The sequence below is a fragment of the Mus caroli genome, unplaced genomic scaffold (genome assembly GCF_978045245.1).
Source record: "Mus caroli unplaced genomic scaffold, Mus_caroli_1 scaffold_17, whole genome shotgun sequence".
Lineage (NCBI taxonomy): Eukaryota > Metazoa > Chordata > Mammalia > Rodentia > Muridae > Mus > Mus caroli.
In genome coordinates, this window is record NW_028227272.1 from 29,909,551 (window position 1) to 29,929,860 (window position 20,310).

General features: G+C 42.5%; 1 protein-coding gene and 1 pseudogene across 9 annotated transcripts in view; both read left to right on the top strand.

Annotated features, from left to right (window-relative positions):
- The first annotated feature begins 2,929 nt into the window (after positions 1 to 2,929).
- Lrch3 (leucine rich repeats and calponin homology domain containing 3) overlaps positions 2,930 to 20,310 on the top strand; it is a 108,875-nt gene continuing 91,494 nt past the window's right edge. For all 9 annotated transcript variants that reach the window (XR_015045695.1, XR_015045697.1, XR_015045696.1 and 6 more), the window contains exon 1: positions 2,930 to 3,208. Coding sequence is in view for 4 of the 9 variants with exons in the window: in XM_085832185.1 (XP_085688311.1) it covers positions 2,947 to 3,208 (262 nt within the window). In the remaining 5 variants the exon portion in view is untranslated. The remainder of the gene's footprint in view (positions 3,209 to 20,310) is intronic.
- Positions 10,303 to 14,240, top strand: LOC147000625 (sentrin-specific protease 2 pseudogene; annotated as a pseudogene).

A 20,310-nucleotide genomic window follows, 5' to 3' on the forward strand; every position in this document is an offset into this window, starting at 1 on the left:
TTTTCTGCATACTGCCCATCTTCAAATAAGTTGAAAATCATCTTTTCATATGTGTATGGTGTATGCCTGTGCGTGCTCAGAGGCCAGGTGAAGATGCAAAGGGTCCTGCTCCATCATTCTCTTAAAGAGTCTCTCTCAAAACCTGGAGCCAGGCTGGCAGCTAGCAGCCCTCAGTGATCTCCTGTGTTCCCTCTCCACAGCCTTAGAGTTACAGCATAGATGTGGCCACACCTGACTTTCTTACCTGAGTGCTGGAGATTTGAACTCAGGTTTTCATGCTTATATAGCAAGGAACTCTACCCACCGAGCCATCTTCCCAGTCAGTCCTCCCCCACCTCCCATTTTTAAAAGACATTTTCTCACATAATAGTATGTGTAGCATCTTCATTTCTACCCCTATCCACATGCCCCCCCCCTTTTAGAAAGCTTAGTGTACATGAGTGCTCTGTTTTCATGCACATCAGAAGAGGGAATCAGATTCTATTATAGATGGCTGTGAGCTGCCATGTGGTTGCTGGGAATTGAACTCAGGAGCTCTGGAAGAGCAGTCAGTGCTCTTAACTGCTGAGCCATCTCTCCAGCCCACCACAAACGAGTTTAATTCACTAATGGCTTCAAATCAAGTCAAACAGACTAGTTGCAATTTACACATCTGGACAATTCAGGACTAGGATTACCACGCCGAGATTGTAGTGGAGAGTGTTCATGGCGATAGGAAAAGAGGCCATGTGGCTAAGAACTTGTCAGAATTCATGCAAATATAAAGTAATAGGACATTAGTGCTTTTGAAAAGGTACATCTGGCAATTCTGTAAAATTATATAGTGTGCTTGTGTGTGTAATGGCTGAGTGGGCACGGAGGTTAGGGAGTAGTCAGTTCTACCCACTTACCACGGGCTCAGTAGATTGAACTTAGGTTGTTGAGTTTGTGTGGTAAGATTTTTTTTTCCCCTATGACCATCTTGCCAGCCCAACTTAATTTTTTTTAAAGACAGGTATCCCTTTGTATCTAGGCTGGCCTGTATCATCCTGCCTCAACCTCTCAAGTACTAGGATTACAACATGTTCCTGGCTAGCTTGTTATCTTTCAAAGAATTAGAAATTTTCAGAAAGATCAGGAAATACATATCTTGGGTAAACATGACTTGACAAAGACTACCCATTACCATGAAGGGGCTCATTAATAGACATTAATAATTTATTGTGGGACTTGTTGCAAAAGAAACTAGAATGTCACATAGCCGAGAGCCAGACATGGCATCAGCTATTATAGACTTGCTTTGTGTTCTCAGGGGTTGGAAGGTCAAAGTCAGCTTGGGCAACATTGGGACTCTTATCTCAGACAAAGTAAGACAAAAGGGCTGATAGAGCAGGTCTCGGAGCAACTGTTATTAATGCACTTTATTACTGAAACATTTTTACAGTTTCTTGAACTCAGGAAAGTGCTTTTTGGGGCTTCCCTGAAGTTGGGCCTTGAATGATGAGTAGCTTCTCACACCTCATATTTTCTTTTGTGTTCTGTGATAGATTTTTCTCACTTGTGTCTTAATGCTCTCATATGCATCAAAATCAGACTTGGAATTTTGCTCTCTGTCATCCTATTTTGTAATTTCAGGTTTTATTCAAAAAACCTCACTCGTTCTTTTTTTTTGGGGGGGGGTTGTTTTGATGTTTTTTTGTTTTTTGTTTTCGAGACAGGGTTTCTCTGTGTAGCCCTGGCTGTCCTGAAACTCACTCTGTAGACCAGGCTGGCCTCGAACTCAGAAATCCACCTGCCTCTGCCTCCCATGTGCTGGAATTAAAGGCGTGCACCACCACTGCCCCACTTACCACCACTGCCCGACTTACCTCACTCGTTCTTGCTCTAGAGGGACTGCTTTGCCATGCACTCTAGTAGATAATCCTCTCCACGCTCAGCCCAATTGCTCTTTTCTTATTGTAACTGGCCTCCTTGGGTTCCAAAATAAAATTAGCTAATTCTTTAGAAAAGAGACTTTATCTGACAGGTCCTCGAATTCTGTACAGCAAAGTAAAATTGGTGAGTGCTATTTACATCGCATATTAGGAATGACTTGAATTTAAAACAGATTTGGAAAAATAAGAGACTGCAGGACTGGGAGGGGGGGTCTTATTTAAGTGTGAGTGGTAATTTTCATTATTTGAATGGTTTCCGGTTTTGGTCTTTCGGTTCTAAATTTAATCCCTACATTTATAACATAGCCAGATTTCAATGTTAGACGTAAATACTATTCGTTCTGCTCTAGCTAGTGATAAAATCTGCGCAAACAGCCACAGTATTTAAGACGTTTGGTTTCATTAAGTGCTCTTTCATAAAAAGAGTTCGAGGCCAGCCTGGTCTACAAAGTGAGTTCCAGGACAGCCAGAGCTATACAGAGAAACCCTGTCTCGAAAAACCAAAAAACCAAAAAAAAAAAAAAAAAAAAAAAAAAAAAATCTAAAATACATAACAATTTCAACAAGAATTAGGGACTTTGTAGCCGAATCTGCGCACACAGTATGTTTGTTTTCCCGTTCAAGAACTAATAGTATATCCACAAATTCCAGTTCAGATCATCTGGCGGTACCGTGACAAGCTGAGAGACAATTTTGGGCTTATCTCAGGGAGTCCCCTCTAAGTGCCCAAGTTTCTGGCAACAACAGGGCTAAGGAATGTAATCCACCACTGAGAGTTGGAGCGCTGTTAAGGACGGGTTTTGGTTTTTGTAGTGGCCTTTTAGGGAGCCCAGGGTATCGGGCTGCTGGAGCTCTGCGAGACCTCGGTTCGGTTTCCCTGGAAAACCTGCTTGTGGGCGGGGCAGGCGGCTTGCTGCGCCCAGCGCTTCGGGGAGAGCTGTCCCGGGTCCGCGAGCCCCTTTCCCCGCCCACCCAGCGGATCGGGTGGCGCATGCGCAGAGCCGGGCCGGGCCGGAGAGTTGTCGGCTGGGAAATGGCGGCCGCGGGCTTGGTGGCTGTGGTAGCGGCTGCGGAGTACTCTGGCCCAGTGGCGTCCGGGGGAAACCTCTCCGGTGCGACCTGTGGGCCGAGCCCTGGGTTGGGCCCTGGTCCTGGCCCGGGCTCTTGGAGCCGCTCGGTCGACCGAGCCCTGGAAGAGGCGGCGGTCACCGGGGTGCTGAGCCTGAGCGGCCGGAAACTGAGGGAGTTTCCCCGGGGAGCGGCCAACCATGACCTGACGGACACCACCCGGGCCGGTGAGCGGGGCGCGGGCATCCCTGCAACCCGGGACCGGTGGCGTGGGGGGCAGGGGGTGTGTGGCGACCGGCCCGAGGCTCCTCTGGTAACGGGGACCGCTGGCGGTACCGCGCACCCTCCCGGCCTGGCCAGACCCGGAGCCTGGGGTGCGGCAGCGCGCAGCAGCATCTCCGCTGCCGGCGAGAGGCAGTTGACGGGTGATCTTTCTTGAATCGCTCTCAGAAATCTCGGCGTCAGTGCCCACCCCCCCGGTAGACTTTTTTCCTCTCCCCGGTGTCTGCAGGCCACTTTGCATTTGGGATGCAGAATTGACTTTGCTTAGAGTTGGAGCGTGGCAAGCACGTTCTTCCATCGTAGTATGGGTGACGCTGGGTGCTGCATTGTCAAAGGATCCAAGTCCGCTCTGGCGTTTTCCCTAGTGTGTGCGAGTATGTGTGTGTAATGTGGACTCTAACGCTGGAACAGCTTATTTCTCCGCCTCCGTCTGATGTACCGAAAAGTACTTGTAAAAATAGGCCATGTTTAGGTGCTCAGGACTTTTCGTCTTCCATTCTTACCGCCGCCTAAGAAAACATGAAAAGAAGTAGGATATTGTCTACCACATCTATATTTGCTTTTCCCTTTAAAAACATTTCTGCGCCTTATATTGTTTAAGACAGGAAAGAGAATGGGGATTAAGTATTATTTGGTTTCCTTAGTTGTGGGAAACAATGTATGGTAACTGAGGTATTCAACATACTATATAATGTGTTCCTCTTGTGTTTTAAATATAGTTTCCGCCGGGAGTAGATTAAGAATTGAGTCCTTTTGTTTTACATAAATATAAGGGGAGGGGTCCCCTCAGAAGTAGTTTAAATATTTTGTGTTTATGTAGTGGGTGTATAGCATACATTGTTTCATTCTCATTCGGCTTGATTTTAAAATGTTAGAGTTAATACTTTTTCTTAGGCTTGTGTAGTCATCAAAGATTGGTAATTATTACATATTTCACTAATGTTGAAAAAATAAACAGAGCTGGTAAGATTGCTCAGTGGGTAAAAAGGCACTTGCTACTGCCAGACCTGACAGACAACCCAAGTTTGATCCGCAGAACCAACATAATGGAAGGAGAGAACTGACTTTTTCAACTTGTCTTCTGCCTTACTCTCTCTCTCTCTCTCTCTCTCTCTCTCTCTCTCTCTCTCTCTCGCACACACACACACACACACAGCACTGCACTAAATATTATTTAAAAAAAAAATAAGAGGTTAAATTACCCTTAGAATCTATTATTTCCAAAGAAACTTTTCCTCTGCTTACTAAAGCTTATTTGTGGTAGCCTTTATTTTCAATATAATTTGAATTTTTTTCACTTGGCACTGAAGTCAGACTTGCTAAGGTAAACATGAAGAGTTACTTGAATTTTTTATTTGTATTGGTGACATCATGTAAACTTGTCATTCCTACCCCTCCCTGCCTTCTTGATTCTGCTCACGGGAGGGCTGACTGACTGGCAGGGCGGTTTTCATATTGAGGTGAGTCATTTCAGTATTGCTGCTCTAAGCCTGAAGGTAAAGAAAAGGGTGATTATAGGAGTCTATCTAACTTATTATCTCATCTGTTCTTGAATAATTCTAGGAGCAAAAGTTTGAGCCATCAAGAAAGAAAAAGTTTTATTGACAAAACCAGACATTTATTAAGAATAATATTTAATTTAAAGAAAAGGTTTTCTTATTGTTTGTTTGTTTTATTTTATGTATATGAGTGCATTGTAACTGTCTTCAGACACACCAGAAGAGGGCATCGTATCTCATTACAGATGGTTGTTAGCCACCACGTGGTTGCTGGAAATTGAACTCAGGACCCCTAGAAGAGCAGTCAGTGCTCTTAACTGCTGAGCCATCTCTCTAGACCCAAGCTTTTTTTTTTTTAATGTATATTATTACTCATACTTTAATGTTCTAGTTACTATATTAAATCAAAGGTTTTGTTGTTGTTGTTGTTGTTGTTTGACACTTTATCTGGTCAAAAGTGTACTATAAAAGGAGAGATTAAAAAGATCACAAAGTATTCTTTAACCTGTTAAGCTAGATTCATTTTTAACTTCAACAGCTCTTAGTAATTAGAACAAAAATAGTTTTAAAAAGGCAATTTAATGCCAGTGACATAATTTATTGAGTGTTCACTATTTGTTTTCTATCCTTAGATGTTTAAGATATATTGCCTTGTTAAATATATATAACATATGGATTAAATATGATTAAACCCACTTTCATAGGAAAAGTAACTCAAAGATACTCCTACTACTGGTAGACTTACCTAGCTCTCTTCTCTCCACTCTGTCAAACAGCGTCTCTGTGTGCAATGAGGCATTCTTTTTCTTCGTGATGCAGATAGTGAAAGGGAAGCCTAGAAATGTTTAATAATGCGCTCAAAGACCCGTAACCAAAGGAAGAGGTTGTTCTTTAGGGTTGGAGCCTGTTTGACATAACTCCAAAACTCAGTCTTCTTTTTTTGCAGGTACCTGATGAATCTAGACTTATTACTCTTCAAATGGTGTGTGTGTGTGTGTGTGTGTGTGTGTGTCTATAGTGTAGGTATGTGCATATGAATGCAGATGCTAAGGAGGCTGATCAGAAGAGGGGCTCAGTGGTGACAAAGCCAGCTGGTCCTTTTGCAAGAGCAGTGTATATACGCTTAACCACTGAACCATCTCTGCATCCTGAATTCAGACTTACAGTAGTTTAAGTATTTTGTGAAGAGTATATACTATAAATTTTTAAAACAAGTAAATTGTATCAGAGTTGGCTCACAGATTATTCTTTTAAGTGTTCAGCGTCTTGGTAGAAAGCAGCAGCTTTCTAAGAATTTACACCTTAAGAAACAGCACTTAACACCCATACTGTTCACAGCGGGATATAATTGAGGTTTGTCAGAAAATTCTTTAGTCTTTTTTAGGTTTTGTTTTTCTGTTTGTTTAAAAAGGTAGATATGGCCAGGCATGATAGTGCATGCCTTTAATCCTAGCTTTCAGGAGGCTGGCAGGCAGGCAGATCTCTGTGAGTCCATGGTCTGGTCCACATAGTTCCAGGACAGCCAGAACTGCATAGTGAGACCCTGCTGGGTGTTGAGTGTTGGGGAGTAGGTTTTTTGTTTCTGTTTTTTGTTTTTTTGTTTGTTTGTTTTGTTTTGTGATAGTACAGATTAAGCACAGGGAGTTTTAGACACTAAGGGACAAAAATAAGCTTTTGGGTTTTTTGGTTGTTGTTATTGTTCTGTTTTTTTTTTTAAAGAAAGAGAAATGTTTATTTCTGAGTAGGTGACTTGATCCTGTGGACAAGATTTTTAGAAGAAATTACAGAAGAATTCTTGGAGCAGGAAAGATGCAACTTGGGTTTTGGCTGGCAGAACTAAGAAGGAAAGCCATTCTGGGCAGTGGTAGACAACATACAAGAAGGTTCAAGAGCCTAGGGTTCTCATCTGTCAGGACCATTATCCAGTCCCCTTCTATCTCATAACAGTACTTCAGTTTTCCTGTCGAACCACCCCAAGAGGTTGTATAAATCCTGCTCTGAGTAGGGCACGCTCATGGCTCAGGCATTGTGCTACGATACCTTGCAGATATACAACAGTTATGTGAGTTGTAAGTGCTAGTTTATTTTTCTCTGACTCCACACATCAGAAAACCGAGACTCAGGAGATGATATAGCTTGGTCAGGACTTCACATCCAGAAAGCAACAGAACTAGGATTCAAATTCATATATAGCCTGACATGCTGGTATGTGCTTATAAATCCTAGCTTTTAGAAAGCTGAGGCAAGAGGATCAAGAAGTCGAGGGAGCCTAAGCTATTTAGGAAATTCAAGGCTAGATAGTGAGACCCTGTCTCAACAATAGTCACACACGTATTACTCTAAAGCTGGGTTTTTGACCATGAGTCATACAAGTTTGAAACCTAAGGTTCCTTGGGTTTGTCAGTATCTTCATTGGTATTAGGACTGTTAGCACTGTTAGTTAATGAAGTGCAGCCAAGAGAAATAGAGACCTGGAGCTTTAGAGTGAAATTTGGGCTCGAGAATAAATTCAAGAAAATGATAGTGAAAGTTCAGACATCCAGGTTCCGTCTTGGGGAATAGAAAAGTGAGTCTTCTTTTCTGGCATTTTGAAAAGGAGGAAGAATCAGCCTGAGGGAAAAGCAAGCAGAATTCATCACCTAGGCCTGTTACAGAGTTCATAGACTTCTGAAGCTTGGAGGAGCTGTAGCAATCGTCTGAGGTACATGGTAGGGGAGAAGCTTTCTCAGTTCAAATGGTGTGCTTCAGAGGAGAGAGTGAGATGATGGATAGATGGCATTTCACAGACAGCAAATGGGAGTCCCAGTTGAAATTGTAAAACATGTCTTTTGAATGAAAGTCAGAAAACAAAAAACCAAGGCCTCAGAATTGGGGGAAAGCACATGGTTGTGGGCTGGATGGGGAGGGAAGAGTTAGACTGCACACATCTAGAAAACAAATGGAGATGTAACAGGTATGTCAGCATAATGCAGAATCATCAAAGTCACGAGAATTGAGACTGTAAGAAATGAATATTTATTTCCTGTACAAGAAGAATGGAGCTGGGTGGTGGTATCTGCCTCTAGGAAGGCAGAGGTAGGTGGATCTCTGAGCTTGAGGCCAACTTTGTCTATAGAGCAAGTTTCAGGATAGCCAGAAAAACCTTGCCTTGGGGGGAAAAATAAAAAAATAAAAAACAAACAAAAAACCAAGAAGAATTGAGACAGCTAAAATGCCATTTAATGTGTTAGCAATGCAATCTGTAATCCACAAAATGATGGTTTTGTAAGTCTTGGAAATATATATTAGAGTGTCTGGTCTTAAGTGGAAATAATGTGTTGGGTTTTTTTTTAATCAATCATGATATGTGTATACTCATGAATTTTTCCAGAAATTTGCTTTTCAATATGATAGTCGGTAGCCATAAATGCTATTAAAATTTAAAAAGTATATTTTTTTTAGATCTAGAAACACATGCATGTAATCCTAGTACTTAAAAGGCTGAGGCAGGAGGATAGGGAGTTTGGGGCCAGCTTAAGATAACTAGTGAGACCCTGTTTCAGCGTCAAAGGAAGGAAGGAAGCAAGCAAGGAAGCTGGGTGTGTGCCTGTACTTCCAGCTACTCAAGAAGCTAAGGTGGGAAATTACTTGAGCATAGAAATTTGAATCCTGTATCAAACAACAGTGACCAACACAGAGAAACATATTCATTCATATTCTCTCTCTCTCTCATATATATATATATATATATATATATATATATATATATGTACATACCTATGTCATGGGAAGAAAGAACTGACTCCAGCAGGTTGTTTTCTGACTTCCACATGTGCACACTCACACACACTCACACAGCACATGCATATACACAGAATAAATGTACATTTTAAAATCTGAGCTGCAGAGTTGGCTCACTGGTTAGAGCACTTGTTGCTCTTATAGAGGGTTTGTGTGTTTGGTTCTCAGTGTACACATTGTGGCTCACAGTCATCCGGAATTGCAGTTAGAGGACATACTCTTCTGACTTCCATGGGCATCAGGTCTACATGCGATACCCAAATATACATGTAGGTAAAACACGTATACACATAAAATAAAATAAAATCTTCAAAAAAAAATTTCGAGTACTTGTGTAAGATACTGCATTTTATATTTAGGATGGATGGATAATTGATCCTTTTTTTTCTTTTTTAAAGATTTATTTATTGTGTAAGTACACTGTAGCTATCTTCAGACACACCAGAAGAGGGCACTGGATTCCATTATAGATGGTTGTGAGCCACCATGTGGTTGCTGGGATTTGAACTCAGGACCTTCGGAAGAGCAGTCAGTGTTCTTACCCACTGAGCCATCTCTCCAGATGATTGATTCTTGAGATGACCTAACCATATTTCAGATGCTTTCAGTAGATATTTGTGTCGTATTGGACAGCACAGTGGACAGACTTTAATTAAACTTTTTTGGGGGGAGGGGGGTGTTCCGAGACACAGCTTCTCTTTTGTTACCCTGGCTGTCCTAGAACTCATTCTGTAGACCAGGCTGGCCTTGAACTTAGAGATCTGCTTGCCTTTGCCTTCCAAGTGCCACTACTGCCTGGCTCAGAATTTTTTAAATCATCAAATTCAAAAATTAAAATAGAACTCTTCATCATTCTAGAAAAGTGTGTTTGGCAGTGATGTGGAGACATAATGAACGAAACGGGGGTTCTTTCTTACTGTTTATATTAAATATCGCACTTATTTTCACAGTTTTATTATATTCATAAAAGTAGTAAGCCAGCAGTGAGTGAGGCAAAGCTGTTAGGTAAAGGCTTAGGCGAGGGCAAAGACAAAGGGACGGTGACAGCAAAGCTGGACTCAGTTATAAGATCCTCACAGCCTCATAAAATTGCAAAGCTTCTGTAAGGCAAAAGACACCGTCAATAAGACAAAAAGGCCACCAACAGATTGGGAAAGGATCTTTACCTATCATAAATCAGATAGGGGACTAATATCCAATATATATAAAGAACTCAAGAAGGTAGACTCCAGAAAATCAAATAACCCCATTAAAAAATGGGGCTCCGAGCTAAATAAAGAATTCTCACCTGGAGAATATCGAATGTCTGAGAAGCACCTGAAAAAATGTTTAACATCCTTAATCATCAGGGAAATGCAAATCAAAACAACCCTGAGATTCCACCTCACACCAGTCAGAATGGCTAAGATCAAAAATTCAGGTGACAGCAGATGCTGGCGAGGATGTGGAGAAAGAGGAACACTCCTCCATTGTTGGTGGGATTGCAAGCTTGTACAACCACTCTGGAAATCAGTCTGGCGGTTCCTCAGAAAATTGGACATAGTACTACCGGAGGATCCCACAATACTTCTCCTGGGCATATATCCAGAAGATGTCCCAACCGGTAAGAAGGACACATGCTCCACTATGTTCATAGCAGCCCTATTTATAATAGCCAGAAGCTGGAAAGAACCCAGATGCCCCTCAACAGAGGAATGGATACAGAAAATGTGGTACATTTACACAATGGAGTACTACTCAGCTATTAAAAAGAATGAATTTATGAAATTCCTAGGCAAATGGATGGACCTGGAGGGCATCATCCTGAGTGAGGTAACCCAATCACAAAAGAACTCACATGATATGTACTCACTGATAAGTGGTAAAGTGCTTGCTGTTTAATCATGGTGGCTGGAGTTCAGATTCCAGGACCCACAGAAAACACCCACCTCTGTAACTACAGCTACAGTTGAATTCTTCCTACTGTTTTCTAGGGAGCAGTTCAGGGCTTGTGTTATTGGTAGGATTGTAACTGAAATAGTGATGTATCTTTCTCAATGGATCCTATTGACAATGGTGAGATTTTATTTATTCTCTTTGGGATTGATCCTTGGTAAATCGGTCCCAGTTTCACAAGTTTCCTCCAATACTGAAACACTGAACCATTCCACCCTTCATTCAGTCTGAAAGGAAGCCCCTCGGGCAGGAAGGCAACAAAAGATCTCAAAATGATCAGATTCACTAGGCTCCTTCCCTGCCAGAGATCAATAAAAGCTGAGAGTCCCTCTCAGATGAAAGGACGCTGAGCTGCAAAGAAGACTCAAAAGAGCCACCCTCATACCAGCTGTCTGCAAGAAGTTTAGACCAACTGAGGCACCTGGAATGGACATTCTCCAGCCCTTTGATCCATCTACATGCCGTGCAGTTCCTCCAGGCTCCCAGCTTTTGTGAGCTGTCACCTACGCTGGGTAGGCTTTGGCGATGCAGCTGTCTTCGAGTCATTTCTGCTCCTGTAAGTAACCCCTCACCCATATTCCTATAAGTAACCCCAATAAAACTTATTGGTTCACCAAGTAGGACTTTGGTGGTATGGGCACTTTGGTCTTTCCTGGGCTCCTTATTCAGAGGAGAAACAAATTTTGTCACACACCACTACCTACTAGGTTTTATAACTGTAAAATTCTATTTATTCTTGTAATTAGCAAACATATTGTGTGTGAGAAGATATTTTGAAGGGCACTTAAATTTCTATAATTGACCATGATGGGACAGCTTCCTAAAAGACAAATGTACTAGTCAGGACCAGCTGAACTATGCTGACAGCATTTAGGTAAGTAACCCTGTGTTCTGCTGAAGAACTGTGATATATATCAATACATTCAAACCTGCCACTCAGGCAAAGGAGTGCTTTGAAACCCTGGACCAAGTTGGAGTTGGGGAGGGCTTCCACCCCCCATAAACGTTGCTTAGCGTCTTTTCAGGTGACATCACAAACAGCTATGGAACCTTGTCTAGGGGCAACCCTCTGAGTTCAACATCATTCGTGAGGTTGCCTCCGATGTGGTAGCTGCTAGGTTTAGGCCCGGTGTCTTACTAGTGATTAACTAGGACGATTAGTCTGATTTTGAAATTTTCGCTGTTTAGCTGGTTACAGCACCCAAGAAGGATACTTCTGATGAGGTATCCTTAAAACTAACTCCTCCGAGTTTTCCAGAGTGGACCCCTGGTGAACTGCCAAGCTCTGACTATTCACCAATGGGTCTGCTTAATTATCTCCATTCTTTGACTGACCCTGACCTGCAAAGTCAACTGTTTATAAAGGAGCCTCATAGGTCCGCGACCTTGGACCAACCATCTACTGGAAGAAGTGATTCTTCGGACATCAGGGTGAACGACCCAAGAGTACCCACCCAGAGCCAGGCATAAGGTTGCTTTCGCTTGGAAGTTAGAAAAGCACTACTATACCGGAGTCAACACCCTCGGCAGTCCAAGCAGTTGTCCATGTGGCAACCTAAACCGCCTGGGTTGGAGATGAAGCCTGAAGCTTCAGGAAAAGGGCAAAAACATAAATATGAGCATGAAAACGGGACAGAGATAGAGTCTGAAGCTTTGGGACAAGGTCCAAAAAGGAAATGCCAGGCTGGAACAGGGATGGTATCTAAAGAGCCCAGCAAGGCTCAGAAGAAGACCCCTCAGGAGCCTCAAGACCTAGAGCTCCCAAGAGAACAGCCTAGCAAGGGTCAGGTACGGAAACCCCAGGGAGAGCCTCCAAAACAACTAAAACCCCTAGAGTTGATCGAAGGTCCTCCATAGCAGGCTGTAACTGGGAGGAAGCCTGCTGATGGTGGCAAGGGTCGCAAGCGGCCCTATTCCGCCATGGAGGAAAACGAACAAAGCCCCCAAAAGGAAAAGTACAGAAGGTTGCTTCAACACCTTCAGTGCGACCAAGATGTGAGGTCAGACCCACACAGGCCTCACCCAATCCTTACAAACACTTGGAAGATCAAAGGGGGTAAGTCAGGAGACAGTCATGGATCAGAAACAACTCAGAGCGATCGAGAACCATCTACTGTTGTTGCTCTAAAAGAATGTCTTTCACCAGAGGGGAGAGAGAAGTGCTGCTCTGAGGAGAAATGTGTTACAGAGAAGAAAGGTTGTGTAAAGGGTGAAGGAAAAAGGGGGGACAGCTTGGAGCCAGGAACACAGGCTCAGATCATCCTGGATAGCGGCAGAGGCAATAGCTTACTCCCCAACAAGATGGCAGTACTTGCTGCAGAGAAAAGGCCTCTCACAGACCAAGAAAGGGGCAGAGAAATGGATCAAATCCTTGATATTACAGAGGACATGGAGAAGGAAATTGAGAATGCACTGGGTCCAGGACCCCAAGAGGAAATCCTGAGTTCCAGATTCAAGTTGCAAATCACCAGAGGAGATATCCAGACCCTGGAGAACGGTCAGTGGCTCAATGATGAGGTCATCAATTTCTACATGAACCTTCTGGTTGAGAGAAATGAAAACCAAACGAAGTATTGTATACCTCGATTCCATGGGACAGACAGGGAAGTCTATCTGTGAGACCATCTTCCAATATTTACAAAATGAGAGCAAGACACGCAGGAACATTGAGCTGGACCCTTTGGAGTGGAAGCAGTACAGTATGACATCAGAGGAGATTCCTCAGCAACTGAATGGGAGTGACTGTGGAATGTTTACCTGTAAATATGCAGATTATGTCGCTAGGGACCAGCCTGTGACCTTTTCTCAGCAACACATGCCCACCTTCAGGAAGAGGATGGTCTGGGAAATCCTACACAGTCACTTACTGTAACAACATCCACCTGGTTGCTATGGTCCCCATCCCTGTTCTTTTCCATCGATATACATCAGGTAGGATGAGTTGAAGAGATATAAAACAGGTACTGAGCTGTCTCACGGGATGAAGCCCACTCTCTTCAATATAGTCCTCACGTGGGATGTGGGACTGATGCCCTAATGCCATCTCTAGGATGCATGCAACTATTGCAAGCTTAGAAACTGCTGCTTCCCAACCCACAAGAGACCACGTGTTTTTTGGTTTTGTTGTTTGTTTTGTTTTTTGGTTTTGTTTTTTGTTGTTTTGTCTGTTTTTGTTTGTTTTGTTTTGTTTTTGTCTTCTTGACCCCACTCCACTGATTGTTTTCCTTAACTCACTTGCAAACCTTGGCCATTGTTATTTCCCATCCTCCAGTCCTTGTTTGAAGTGTCTGTTTCTGAAATGAAGGCTCATCACGGTGCCAGCAGGGACATGAGCAGGAAGAGGCCGAAGCTCTTCACTGGCATCGCTAATGCTGGACTTGTGTGCTGTTAAATTGAAGCAGGGGATAGTGGTGGTGTTTTTGTTTTAATTTTTTTTTAAGTTTGAAAATAGTATGGGAAATGGAAATGAGTTGCATAGACTGGTGCTGTTCTGCACCACCGTACTCTGCTGGACCAGTATAGGATGTAGAACTGCAGCCAAACTGCTGACTGGACTCCAGGACCAGTAAGAAAAGCACCATGGTCACTTAAAGACTCATCCTTCCCCAGACCCGCCTTAGTTTGGGAAGTTGACTTGAAGTAACTATAATGGCAAAAGTCCATTTCTATCTCAGGTCTCATTGACTACAAACCCATCTGTTGCTGTATCGATTTTTTTTTTTAAGTTCGATTCAATTTAAATTTTTTTCTTAAAACGTTTTGGTATATATTAAGATGAAATTGAGATTTTTTTTCTCATTAGATTAATATTCCCACTGTGGAAAATTGGGGATTTAGTATTTAGGGTTGAAACTGCCAGTTATCTAATAATCAATTTACATGTGATACTTTGTATTTAACTTTTCTATTCATTATCTTATGGCTGTGTTCATGCAATTTTTACTTAATAAAGTTTAAAGTTATTTAAACATTTCACAAGATCTGGTGTCTCCTGTTTCTTTTATGGCATACTAATAAAGCCTGGTTTGTGAGGTGACCTGAGAAGCAGCTTAAGCCTTAGATACATTGTGCACACCAGTGATTGTTACTCTGTTCTGGGCCTCTGCAGTGGAGTTGGAATGTTCCAGAGAGCATCCATTCCTTTATCGTAGGTTGTAGAGGGAGAATATATGTGCAGCTCAGTTGAGCAGTGTCCAACTGAGCTGTAGAGAGGGAGCAATGGAGAAATGTATTGATGTCCATGGGGCCACTTGTCATTGAAGCTACTCTGCATTACTGTAAATGGGATGCCAGGCAGGTCCACTCCTGACCCTTGTCACAGACTGAGACTGACACTGGAAAAGGAAGCAGTATCTTCATAGATTGGCCCAGATTTAGGGAGAGAAAATGTCTTAATTCTCTTTTGTCTATAGCAGCTTGAGGATGTATAGAAAAGACAACACAGAGCTGGGGGAATGGCTCAGTTGGCCAAGTACTTGCCAGTAAGTGTAAGGATCCAAGTTGCACCCAGGGCCCCATTAAGAGAAGCCAGGATGGGTGGCTGTGAGCCAGAAGAGCCCAGGTCCTTTATGGCAGAGTGGTTTTCCATCTTATCTCTTTCCTCCTGCCCAACTCCTCCCCTTGGGAGTATGTTTTTTCCTAATCAGCCATTCTTGCTTTTTCTGCAAGTAGAATCTGTAATGGATTCCTTGAGGACAGAAGATCCTCGAAATCCTCTGGAAGGTCTTCTGAACCTTGCTATTATCCAATATCAGTAGTTTCTATTTTCAAATGCTTAATGTGTATGCTGGAGAGGTGGCTGAAAAACCTGAATCTCAGTGGTAAATGGGAGAGATTACCCATGTATGATATGTGAGTCCATGTGTTCAGTCCTCAGCACCTGGAGTACGTGTGTGTGTGTGTGTGTGTGTGTGTGTGTCTGTGTGTGTGTGTGTGTGTCTGAGTTTTTCCATTGGCAACAATACTGCTATTGATCCAAATACTGCCCACAGATCCAAAGTCAGTAGTGCCAGGAGCTTTAAACTGTTTGTGGATGTTCCACTCCACAGGGAGCATGTAGCAGACAGCCAAGCTCAGTAAGAAGATGAGTTTCCAAACAGCGGTTGTATTGCAGATGGCTCTGTTCCTTCATAGGACGACTCATCATATTCACATGGTGTGCCATTTGATGTAGCTGGTCTTCAGTAAAGGCAATGCAGTCTTTGGAAGAGCAAAGTGGGCCAGCAACAAGCATCGTACCTCAGACTGCTGGCCCACGCCCAGGCTCTGCCTCTTGCGCGCCTAAGTTCCACCCTCGTCCTGTTGCTAGGACTCCCTGAAGACACATTTTAGAGAATGGTTTGCACATGATAAAGAGAAGCCACAATATGAAGGAAGGCTTATTTCCAATAAATACAGATGGTGTGAAGAACATATGTAGGATTTCTGTAAATAAAAAGAAAAACAGTAAGAAAACAGAGGAAGCATTTGAGCTAATACTTTATCAAAGAGGAATTCCATCAATGATCAAAGGAATAGAAAACAGGAAAGACGCTCAAGTACCACGTAAAGAGCTGAGACTACCATGTACCACAAAGCCCATGCACGGCTGTGGGAGTGGGAGTTGGCACACTGACTTTGAAAGCAAGTTTGGCATTATCTAGCACAGTAAAAAGTGCATATGCGCCGGGCGTGGTGGCTCACGCCTTTAATCCCAGCACTCGGGAGGCAGAGGCAGGCGGATTTCTGAGTTCGAGGCCAGCCTGGTCTACAAAGTGAGTTCCAGGACAGCCAGGGCTATACAGAGAAACCCTGTCTCGAAAAACCAAAAAAAAAAAAAAAAAAAAAAAAAAAAGTGCATATGCTCTGTGCTCAAGAAAGCCTACTCTATATACACACTTCAAAGAAGTGCATATCCCAGATAACCTTGTGTTTATGGAAGCCATGTATATGATGCGTGTGTACACCGTGTAAGTGTTGATAACTCTTCATAGCTGATAACTCAGGTGCTCATCACTAACATGAATCAGTTGTGCTACACCTGTTCATGTGACTTCCTAGCAGTGAAAATGAATGAGCTGCAGCTATGTTCTATTACATGGATAAGCCATAGAAATAATGTGGAACACATGAACTTCAACACAGTATATGTAGTACAAATGTATTTTTTCTTAAATTCAAAAGCAGAAACTACATAAGCATTGAAGTTATAAAGAAAATCAAGGATGGTTTTGCCTTAAAAAATCAGGGCTCTGGTTCCACAGAAGTGAAAGGGACTCAGGAAGGGTTGTATGGCTCGAGGCCAGGGCGTGCTTCTGAAACACTGGAATCAGGCTTGTCCAACCCATAGCATTATGATGGCTGGACCATAAAGTATTGCTTGCTTGCTTGGTTTGGTTTAGTTTTTCCAAGACAGGGTTTCTCTGTGAAGAATTCTTGTCCATTTAACTTTATTACATTTTATTAGTTTTTGTTTGTGTACAAGGGCCACAGTGTACATGCTGCATGTGTGTATGTAGAGCCCTGGACAGTTGGCAGGAGCACCATGTGGGCCCCAACGATTGAACTCGGTGTCAGGCTTAGTAGCAGCAGCTTTTGGCAGACAAGCCATCTTGCCAACTGTCCATTCCTGGAACTCACTCTGTAGACCAGGCTGGCCTCAAACTCAGAAATCTGCCTGCCTCTGCCTCCCAAGTGCTGGGATTAAAGGCCTATGCCACCACTGCCCAGCTTTGTCCATTCTTAATCAGGTCATTTTCTTGGTACTGAGTTAGAGTTCTTACCTGAATTGTTTGAATTCTGTATGCATTTGGGATCATTTGCTTACTCTGCCTTCTGTTACTTTTTCTGTTAGGGTCAATTCCAAAAACATTAAGACAAACATCATGGAGTCCTTCCTCTGTAGTTTTTGTTTTTATCTTTTGGGGTGTTTTGTTCTTCTGAGACAGGGTCTCATTATGTAGCCCTGGCCGTCCTGGAGCTCACGATGCAGACCAGGCTGTACTCCAGCTTACTGAGATCCACCTGCTCTGCTGGGATTGACAGTGTAGAGGTCTGGGAAGCCACAGCCAGCTTTCCCTGTCAAATTCTAGCCGTTTTATAGTTACAGGTCTTAACATTTAGGCTTTTAATCCCATTTTGAGTTGATTTTTTTTTAACATGGTGTAAGAGTCCACTTTCATTTTTTGGTATTATTTTATGTGTGTGTGCATGTTTTGACTGTGTATGCGGTGCCCAGGGTGGTCAGAAGAGGTCACCTGATCCTCTGGAACTGGAGTTACAGATAGTTGTGACCTGCCACATGGGTGCTGGGAACTAAATTCTGATCCTCTGTAAGAGCAGCACGTGCTCTCAACTCCTGAGCCATCTCTCCAGCCCTGGTTTCAATCTTCTGCATGTGGATATCCACTTTTCCTAAGACCATTTACTAAAGGACTGCTCTTTCCCCATTGTGTGTCTTGGTAGTGTCCTCAAGAGTCTTTGCCCAAAACTATGTGGGTTTATTTCTGGGCTCCATTTGTTTCCATGGAGGTATATTTTCATGCTATTGACATTCTCTTTTGACTGCTACACCCTGCCAGGTTTGGAAATTAGGCAGTATAGTGCCTCTGGTTTTGTTCTTTGACCTACAGTTGTTTTGGCTCTCTGAGGTCATTGTGGTTGCATAAATATTTTAGGGCTGTTTTTTCTGATGGTAGAGACTGAACCTAAGGATGTTTGTTTGGCTTTGTTTATAAAGACAGAGCCTTGCTCTATTGCCTAGGCTAGGATCAGGAGACCTACATACAAATTAGTTGAGACTACATAGAAGTGCTACCATGTCCAACTAATTTTAGGATTGTTTCTGTAAAATTGTCATTAAAAAAAAATGCTATTTTTACCAGGGATTTCATGAATCTAAGAGCACTTTTAATTGGTATGGACATTTTAATAATAGTAGTGATTCCTTTAGGCCATGAATGCGGACTATATCTGTGTGTGTACTCGTCTTCAGTTCCCTTCATCAGTATTTTACAGGTTTCGATGTATAACTTTTTCCTGGTTAATTGTAAATTGTTTGAACCATTCCTGAATTCTGGGTAAATCTCATTTAAGGGATGGAGATACTTCCCTCACTCATTTGATGGTGTGAGTGATCATTTTAATGTGAGGTTGAATTCAGTTAGTGTTCAGTTAGTGTTTTGGTTTTGCACTTATATCAATCAAGAATATTAGTATCCTGTGCTTTTGTTTTCTTACACCTTTACATGGCTTTGGTAACATAATCTTGGCCTTGTAAAATGAGCTTAGAACTATTCATTCCTCTTCAATCTGTGGAAAGAGGTTGAGAAGGACTTTTTGTGTTTTGTTCTTTGAGACAAGGTGTCACTATATAGCCTAGGCTAGCCTAGAACTTGCTATGACGATCAGGCTAGTGAGATCTGCCCACATCTGCTTCCCAAGTGCTGGGATTAAAGGCATGTGCTGCCACACCTGACATCAGTATTCTTTAAAGATTTATTATAGTTGTGTGGGGACCATATGTGTACATAAGTGCAAGTGCCTATGGAGTTCAGAAGTATTGGAATCCCCTGGAACTGGAGTAAGGTAGCTGTGAGGCCCCTGCCCTGGGTGCTGGGAGCCAAACTCTGGCTCTCAGAAGAGCAGGCAGTACCCACTGCTGTTAACCGCTGAGCCATCTCCTTAGCCCCAGATCAGCTGTGTTAAATGCAGTGAAATGATCAGGCCCCAGCCTTTTATTTGATGAGAGACTTTTTGTTACTGAGTCATTCTCTTTACTCTTTATTAATCTGTTCAAAATCTGTTTCCTTATGATTCATATTTGGTGAGTTGGAGTTTCCTAGGAAGTATATCCATCCCTTAAAAAACAAATTTTTGAATGAGAAAATGAGATGGTTCGTAGCTTTGGAAATAATGATGGTGGTGGCGGCGGCTGCTGGTCATTCCTCCCTCCCCAGCCCCCGCTGCTGCTGCTTTCTATTTTTAATTTTTCCCCAAGACATAGTTTTTCTGTGTATGTAACTCTGGTTGTTCTGGAGCTCACTCTGCAGAGCAGGTTGGCCTAGAGCTCACAGACATCTCCTGTGCCTGGCTCTGCCTCTTAAGTGCTAGGACTAAAGGCTGACTTCTTTGTTACTAAGTTTAGTGTAAAATTTAATCGGAACATTCTTAAGAATAATACTAATGACTTTGCATGCCTTTGGTGTAGGACAGACAGACACCCAGACCTTTAATTGATGCCATAGGTAAGTAGTTAGTACCCCAAATAAACCAGTAGCAATATAATGTTTTCTGAGCCTGGCACAATTGTAAGGTCCTTACAAAATAATGAAGGATTTCTATGTTTATCTGGCACATATAATTTGATAATAATTGCACAAGTTTCATTTAGTTTAAGAGAATTCTGATAATATGGTGATTTTTTTTTTTTTTTTGAGATAGGATTTTATATAGCCCAGGCTGGCCTCAAGCTCTTTTTGAAGCCTTAGATGCCTTTGAATTTCTAACCTTCCTTCTCCTCCTACATGCTAGCTAGATTATAAGCATATTCTTTCTTTTCTTTTCTTATTTCTATGTAATAAATTTGTAGATTCTAGCCAGTTTAGTTATCTAATTAGTTTCATTGACTTTAGCTTACCTCACACTGTAGCCAGGGTATCATGGGTTCACTGTGTAAGCAGGCTTACAGCTGTGAGTTGTAGCAAGTGAAAATCTATAGCCATTTGGTTCTCAGAGTTGAGTGTGCATAGAATCACCAATGTCAGTTTTAAAGCAATGTACAGCCCTAGAAGGTGGCCTCTAGAGAGTCTGTTTCAGACTGAGGTGGAGCCTTTTAAAGCTACTTGTGAAACAAG